At 36.3% G+C, this 8,266-nt stretch overlaps 1 protein-coding gene across 5 annotated transcripts in view; it reads left to right on the plus strand.

Moving 5' to 3' along the window:
* The window catches only part of DCUN1D4 (defective in cullin neddylation 1 domain containing 4), a 42,039-nt gene extending 35,929 nt beyond the window's left edge, over nucleotides 1-6,110 (plus strand). For all 5 annotated transcript variants that reach the window (XM_048303830.1, XM_048303828.1, XM_048303829.1 and 2 more), the window contains 3 exons: nucleotides 984-1,088; nucleotides 1,543-1,645; nucleotides 1,756-6,110. In XM_048303830.1, coding sequence (XP_048159787.1) covers nucleotides 984-1,088; nucleotides 1,543-1,645; nucleotides 1,756-1,811 — 264 coding nt within the window. In that variant the 3' untranslated portion in view covers nucleotides 1,812-6,110. The remainder of the gene's footprint in view (nucleotides 1-983; nucleotides 1,089-1,542; nucleotides 1,646-1,755) is intronic.
* The last annotated feature ends 2,156 nt before the right edge of the window (nucleotides 6,111-8,266 follow it).

Consider the following 8,266-nt stretch of genomic DNA (forward strand, 5'->3'; position numbering starts at 1 on the left):
CATTCCATGATTCTGTGATATCCTGTATTTTCTTAATGTAGACTGCGGTCTGCAGTCATGAATATGTACAGAGAACAAGGTATACATTGGCTAATAAGGAAATTCATTTTTACTGATTTCACTGACTTGTGAATTTGTAGCTCAGTGCTATAACCGAGGCATAAAAATGTGGGGGTTTACATCTCACTTCTCAGCAAAATTGGTTTAATTTTGTGACAACAAATGTAGATGGATAAACTGCTTAACAAAATGGAATCATACACATACATGCTACTTGGAGATGCGCAGAAGTTATGTTACTAAATATATTCATTTTGCCACTGATAAACATATGCTGGACACAGGTGCTACTGCTTTTACTTAGCAGAAACAAAAAAATCAACCCTGAAGCCTTAATATACTGCTGCTACATTGAACTAAAACTGGACAGTCCAGAGAGGTGTCTTGATGTGCTAGTGTATTATATTCTTTCTGCTCATTTGATAATTTAATCTGAATTTCATGTAATCAGTTAGAATAACAGAGCAAAGATTCTCCTTGGCTCACTCTCGCAGAGTTGAGGAGCTGTCAAGTAGCCCTGAGTGTCTGTTGACAGTCCACGTAGTTGTAATGATATGGCAGGAAATAGGTACAGCACTGCTCTTCTGAGAGGTGTGGCTGTGCAGAGGATATGTGCAAACATGGCTGGGGATCTGATGGCCATTTCTTACTAGGGAGGTGTGAAGTCAGAAATGACCTTATGCCTCATCTGCCTTGATGGTGATTTTTTTTGGGAACATCTGTGGAAAGTAACATGTCTGTATAACAAACCATTACCTGTAAGGAAGGAAATTTTACTGGCAAGTTGTGTATTATTAAAAAACACTGTTATATACTGCTATATATTATTTATTCGTTAATTTATTTTGTGCATGGGTGAGCTGTGAGGGAAGTGAAAAATCCTGAATTCATGCTCTGTTTTCCTTTTTGACCTTTTCATGCAGGAAAAGGACCAGCGCAGCCTAGATATCAATACTGCCAAGTGTATGTTGGGCCTTCTTTTAGGAAAAGCATGGTCCCTTTTTCCAGTATTTCATCAGTTTCTAGAGGTATGGAATTGGAAACAGAATGATGGGGCTTTTTTAATCTGTCTTCTCTGATACTTTTCACTAGAGGTAGAATGAACGGCTAAGAATGCTGTGTCCTGATTTAGGATATTGTAACCATCAAAGCAGCACGTGCAACTGGTTATCTTTCCTTTCTTCCTTTTTCCCAAATTCCTATGCTGTTAGGGTTTGTGTAATGCAGAACAAAGTATAGAATGTTATTTATTTGCTTTTGGACTTTATTTTATTGCTTTATGTTTGCCCTCTAAAAGATGCCTTAATCAGAAGCATGATTCAACACTGGTTTAAATACTCGCTGGTTTAATCCTTTTTTGTTTTAGATGACATACAGATTAAAATAATAATGCATCACAAAGTTTAAATTTTCTGTAAGAAAATCTGAGTTTGAGACAGTTGAAAATACATTTTAGTAACTTCTGTTTCTTTCCTCAAGCAGCAGTCAAAATACAAAGTCATCAATAAGGACCAATGGTGTAATGTTCTTGAATTCAGCAGAACAATTAACCTTGACCTCAGTAACTATGATGAAGATGGAGCCTGTAAGTACTACCATATGTTGATGTTGTAAAATAATTTATTTCTCTGAGCTTAATCATTCAGCGTGCTTCTACAAAATTTTGTAAAATACAGTTATTTGATCTCTCTACAGGGCCAGTGTTGTTGGATGAGTTTGTGGAATGGTATAAAGGAAAACAAATGACATAGGAGTTTAACTATGCACAGCCACTCAAGAGTCACTGTTACCACAGTTACATCAACCATTAGCCATAAACTGCTATTTGTATCAAAGTGCATGCTGCTTTTCTTGCACTGCATCCCTTTGGCAGGGAACTTTTGATGTTTGCTATTTAACAAGCTAGCTATGCTTGCTGTTTAGCATTGTTCTCTTTGAAGGCTGCTTTGCATTTTGTATTTACACTATGAATTGGTGAACTTGCCAGAGTCTTCACTGTGATTATGTGTATATTGCTGTCTAAATTTTGTATATGTGTATAAAAAAAGGCTTCACCTAGGGATTATTTCTGCAGAAATGTATTGTAAAAATAATTTTGTGGCATATTTCTACTATCACTTAACATGTCTGTTGAAACTTTAGTTATTTTGTTTTTCTTTTGGTCTCAAATGTAGCATTTCAGACTTTCTGGACATAGTTATGTGAAGAACTATTGTCAGTTTCAATGTTACTATTTGAGATGCCAGTTTCTGAGAAGACATGCTGTGACTTCCTTCACCAGACTTCGCCAAACCTGACCTAATGCTTTATAGGAATGAAACATTGGTGTCTTAAAAATATATATATGCATATAAATATTTAAACACTGTAATAGTTGTACATGCCACAGATGATTTCCATTTGAAGAAAAAAGTACTGACTTTTTAATGTTAAAACTGAAGTAGTCATTACAGGTACAAATGAACAAATTAAAGTACCTTTTAAAAATGGGTTTTAGACTTTTGTAAATTGCCTTTGGCATACTCCTTTTAATTTTTGTTGTACCAAGAGTGTTTGGTCTATGTTGTGATCTAGTGACCCAATGACATTGAAAGTTCTAGCTGAAGTTCGTGGTTTGGGGAATGAAGTATGCTCGCCCCTAGCACATACATAATAAAGATTTTGGGGATTTTTTTGTTTGTAACACTAGTCTTTCCAGGGGCCTCCAGCTTTGTGTTTCTGAGTACTAAAAAAATATGATGTTGAATAGTCAAAACATTACTTTTTCTTTCCTTTTGGGAGTTAGTTTCCTGGCAGAATGTCCATTGCAGGCAATGGGCATGTAAAACACCAGCATTAAATGACAGTACTTTTTAGTAGGGACCACTGCCTGTTTCACTCATTTGTTTGTCTGTATAGGATGGTTATAGTGATTATTTTGGGGAAGAAAAATGAGTGAATGGAATAATGTTTAAGTTTTGTAATTTTGTCATGTTGTCTTTGCCTTACCCTTCTTTATTGAGTAATGTTATTGTTGATATTTATAAATAGGTCCTTGAAGTATCTGGTGCTATTAAACTTCGATCCCTAAGGATTTATTAAAATGTTATCGATTCATGGAGCATTTAACAATGAAGGGCCAGTGGGTGTTTTGGAACAACAAATAACATTACTTTTCTGTAGAAATATTTTATAAGATATTGGCAGTTTTGTTATTTCCCTAGAATGTGATCCACGGGAGCAGGAGGGGAAAGCGTTTTATGTTGAAAGTGAAATTTTCATCTGTGTTGAAGGTTTTGTCCTTGCTGTCAAGTCAGGAGCTGCCGTTGACTTGACTCCTTTTAGGATTAAGCCTAGTTAAGCAAAAGCACATTATTTTGCTGCCCTGGACCAGGAGGTTGTAATTGTGGTGCTACAGGTGGTCAGTTGTGTTCAGATCTGTTTGTTGTTGTCGTTGGTTTTTATTTTTCAAGCTCAGCTGCCAAAGACAAAAAATGTTTGTATCTGTTTGTGTATATTTGTATATACATAAATATACAATATATATGCATATACAAAACCTAGAATTTCATGATGCTAAGAAGAAAATACTACCTTTCCCATGAAATAGCTACATTTGGATTTCCGTAACACTAAATACTGCTTTTTAAAGTTAGTAGTGGTAAAACATACGTAGTCAGTGCTTTCTTGTGTACTAAAGCACATAACCATAATTAGATGTTTGATGCCAATTTGCACAAGAAATTAATTGAGTGGAGTGTGGTATTTAATGTTTACAATAAGCCTCTTAAGAAAACACATTTTATTAAGACTTCTGCTGTAAATGTGTATATTACTATAGTATTACTGTAATGAAGTACCAGTGGAGCTGCTGGTTTAGTTCTTAAAAGAATGAACTTAGAAGCAATATAACTTTTAACATTAGGCCAAATTGTGATTGCCAAGATTTTAAGTGAAATAGGTGTAATTGTTCTTAAAACATTAAGCTAGCTGTTGACTCTAGGAAACTGTTCACAGTTTCTGAACACAGAATTTGTGTTCACAGAACAAATTGGTGTGAATCCTCCGACAAATACAAGTTTGTATAAAAGGTTTTGTATGTCACAAATAACTGAGCTTCTAGTAATGGAAGCAAGAGCCAAAGACACTTTTAATCTATTACTGTTACAGGTACAGCTTTCATATAACAGGGTTGACAGAAATCTGTTCAGCCAGGTGTTGGCAGTTTTGAGATGTTTATCAGACTACAAAATTTAATTAAAAGCAAAGAAATGGGAAAAGAAACCTCAGAAAGTACTTGTGCTGTGTAAGCAAACAAACTTGGTTTTTTAATTTGGGTAAAAGTAGTTGTGAGTGATGGAAAGGAAGAATATGTTTGGAAATGAATCAGATGCTGCAGATTTTTTCTTCCATTTGAAACAGGATAAATGTAGCCATCAGCAGGTTTATAAACATGCATCTTGATAAAGTAAACCACAGATTCAATTACAGCTGGTAGAGACAGCTTTACTGACATCTATAGTGAACAAATGGACTAAAATGGACCTGTGTGGCTTGATGAGCTTCCCTGTGCTATCCATCCTGCTGATATATGCTGATAAGCAGAAGATCCTAATGTTGCCTCCTCCTGTATATTGGAGAATTTTTTAATAGTTGTGGAAACTTAACTAGCCTACTCAGTTGATCTTGTATTTAGTACAAGTGTGGCATTTGCTTTCTTGTTTATTATGCCATCAAATAGCTCATGTGGATTTTTTTGTTTGTTTGGTTATGGGCTTCCCCCCCTCCCCTTTGGAAAAGTAATGTACAGATTATGCTGATTTCTGGGACAAGACACTGAGAGGTCTTTCCTGAGAAAGTGTCATGGGTCTTGTGCTAATCTTTCTGGTGTACTATTACTGAACTTTTAGCAAAAATTTGATGATCAAGGTACAGTTCATTTTTGGTATTTGGGAGATGTAAATTGGAAAGACAGTTAGTGAAAGGAAAACAATGTCCAGAGGCTATACGAGCTGATGTTCTTTGATAGATGACACACATTTGGAGCTCTTTGGACTCAATAATCTTAAGGATCTTTCTCAACCTAAACGATTCTATTAATGTTAGGAACCAAAACAGCCCATGGATTAAATTTCTTTCTAAAGCAAAGTGATATTAAGTATTTAAAGTATTCATAGAATTCTCTATTACTGATGTTTTTTCACTTTTTGCCAAGGAAAGCAAGATAAAGAACATAGAAATTGTCGAAATTATTTATGTACTTGAGTTTTCAGTTAAAACCTCTTTAAGGTTGTCTTTATGCTACAATAAATACTTGGGTTATCTTTGTGTAACCATTTCTAATTCTGTAGAGGCTTCTCCCATTTTACCACAAACACGTGCATTTTATTTCATCACAAATATGCTCACACAATCAAAATTAGTTACAGCTTATTGCTGCTTGGTTAATGTTCCCAAGTTACTGTTTTGTAGGACAAAAATGGACTTCAGTTGTGTTAAGGTTTTCCCAGATTTCTGTTGATCCTTGGTCACAAGTCTAACAAACTGTTTGATACTCTTGGAATTCATATAGACAGCTTTAAAGGTTAGCTTGTGCCCTGGTTTTAGTTATAGCTGCTAACATACCTCTTTCTAGGCCTTATATTTTGTCTTTTCATATTGTAAAAGTATATAGAATCCATCCACAAACTAAATAGTTTGTTTTCTGTAATCGGGACCAAAATTCAGCTTGATGTTTTTGTTTGCTTTTATTTTTTAAATCCTTGCCCGTTCCCCCCCACTCTGTGTGTGTGTGTGTGTGTGTGTGCATGTGTATGTGTGTCAAAATAGCACCTACTGACACTGCTGTTGCAGGAACAGCAGTTAAACTGTAACTGTGAATGCTTTACGTCTTAGTTACTTGGATATTACATAAACAAGGTGTGCTAAACTCCTGTGAATCACAATATGATGAAAATACTATTATGCCATCTAACATGAGTTAACCTGGTTGATTTTTAGGTCTTTTCATGGTGTTGATGTAAAATGGCATCCCACAAATAAACAGTATTTGTGTTGGTTTCAGCAACTGATTTCAGATTTTTCTGTGATTCATACTTCAGAAGTTCTCATATCTGAACATAAATCAGCAGGCAACCTTTATCAAGTATAAGCAGAGAACTTGCGTGTAGGATCTTGTCACCTTAATAGTTTCTAATAGTAGAGCAAATCAGTATTTAAAGCTCTTGGGAACAGGTATGTGTTTCAGAATGGTTATGGGTCAAATGGAGTGTGTGAGTGTAAAACAGTACCATAATACCAAAGTTTTCAGCAGTAAGTCAATTTGAGCAGAAATGTCTCAAGACAAAATTTTACAGAAGCATGATCGTTACCCACTCACCTTGGTCCAGCCTTTTGACCCACAAGGTCCTCATAGAAAAGCTGTTGATGTATGGATGAGCACATAGGTGGACTCAAGAGAGTTTGAAATGCTTTGTTCCTACAGCAAAAACTTGATAATTACCAAACTATCATAAGTCTGTGTTTGAAAAGGAGACTTGTTTCATTCTGATTACTGCATTTGAAGTTCTTGATCTGCTCTTGAAACTAAAGTATTTTTTCCTGTCCTGATTCACTGTGTGAGGGATTCTGTGTCCTGTCAATTGCAGAGCTCAGCACGCCATTGCCCTGTGAGAAAGGTGTGTCCAGAATATTGCCGACATCCTCTTGGCTGACTCCTCATGCTTTGTTTACAAATTCATACAGCATACACACAGGCACCTTTTTTATTGAGCTTATTATGTGACTTTGTCTGATTACCCACAGTCAACTGGGATAGTAACAGCAGTTGGCTTCTTACTAGTATAGGTGTCCTAGAAAATTCTCAGTGGCCAAATAAGCTAAATAAGTTTTCATTGTGAACAAGATACAGTGGATGAAATGTAAAGAAAAGTGAGGATACAATCTTGGGGTCAGTGTGTATGGGACTGTGTAACTAATTGCATACCGAAGGGCATGCTAACATGGGATGGGTAGAGAGGAGCAGAGTATGATGACTACTGCGTGGAAGTCACAGAAAATAGAAAGGTTTTGTATTAAGGAGCAATTGCTAATGAAATGAACTAATATGAAGGAGAAGCAACTGCGTGTTTGGATTTGAAGAAGAGATAATAAGAGGGGAGAGATGAGTAGCAAAGGACAGTGGCAAGATTAGGCAGAACTATAAAGAAAAGTTTGAGATGAAACATAATATTTTGACAGTAGAGTGAATACTTTGCCTCGTTAAAATCTCGTGATACAGGAGTGAATTGACTGTCTGACAAGAACAGAAACTTTTCTGCAACTTTATGGCATAAAGGGAATCTTAGAAATCCTGCAACTTCTCACAAGTAGTGTACTGTCTGCCTTGCCACAGCAGCATTCTCACAGTCAGAAAAAAAGATGAGAAAATAATTTTCCAGTGTGTATTTTGAAATCCTATTGGACTGTTGCACAAGCAAACGGCAAAACATTTCAGTGTATGAGACATCAATAGAGCACTCAAGTGTGTTTTTTTCCCTATGATTCACAAAATTGCCTTGCTTGTATGGTTAGATGTCTTAGTATGTTAGCAGCTGCTACAGCCAAAAGGTGACAGGCCTTGGAGAGGTGTTAACAATGTTTGAAGACTCATAGATACCAAAAAGAGTAAGTCAGTGCTTTTTTCAGGCATTGCATTTTTAAAGTTGTTGTAGCCACAAAGAACTTGTGTGGATCATGAGCTCTACTGAAAGCTAGCAGTGGCTTCTTTGTTCTTAGTTTTTTTTCTTTAAAGGTAGTCTCAATGATCACAGAATCACAGAATGAACTAGGTTGGAAAAGACCTATGAGATCAAGTCTGACCTATGACCGAACCTAAACATTCTCATCAATTAAACCGTGGCACTGTGTGCCACATCCAGTCTATTTTTAAACACGTCCGGAGATGGTGACTCCACCACATCCCTGGGCAGATGATTCCATTGCCCAATCACTCTTTCAGTGAAGAATTTTTTTCTGACATCGAACCTAAACTTCCCCTGGTGCACCTTAAGACTGTCCTCTCGTTCTGTCAGTGGGTATGGATGTAGTGTGCCACTGGACTTGCTTGTCATGTGATGGAATTGAAATGCGTTCCTTCTGTTTGGAGTTTTTAGGAGTTGATTGAGTCTTCATGAAAAAGTTTTCCCAGAGTTGTAGCCAGTTTCCTGCATTTTCTCAGAACTGGGTC

Source organism: Corvus hawaiiensis, chromosome 5 (assembly GCF_020740725.1).
Source record: "Corvus hawaiiensis isolate bCorHaw1 chromosome 5, bCorHaw1.pri.cur, whole genome shotgun sequence".
Classification (NCBI taxonomy): Eukaryota; Metazoa; Chordata; class Aves; order Passeriformes; family Corvidae; genus Corvus; species Corvus hawaiiensis.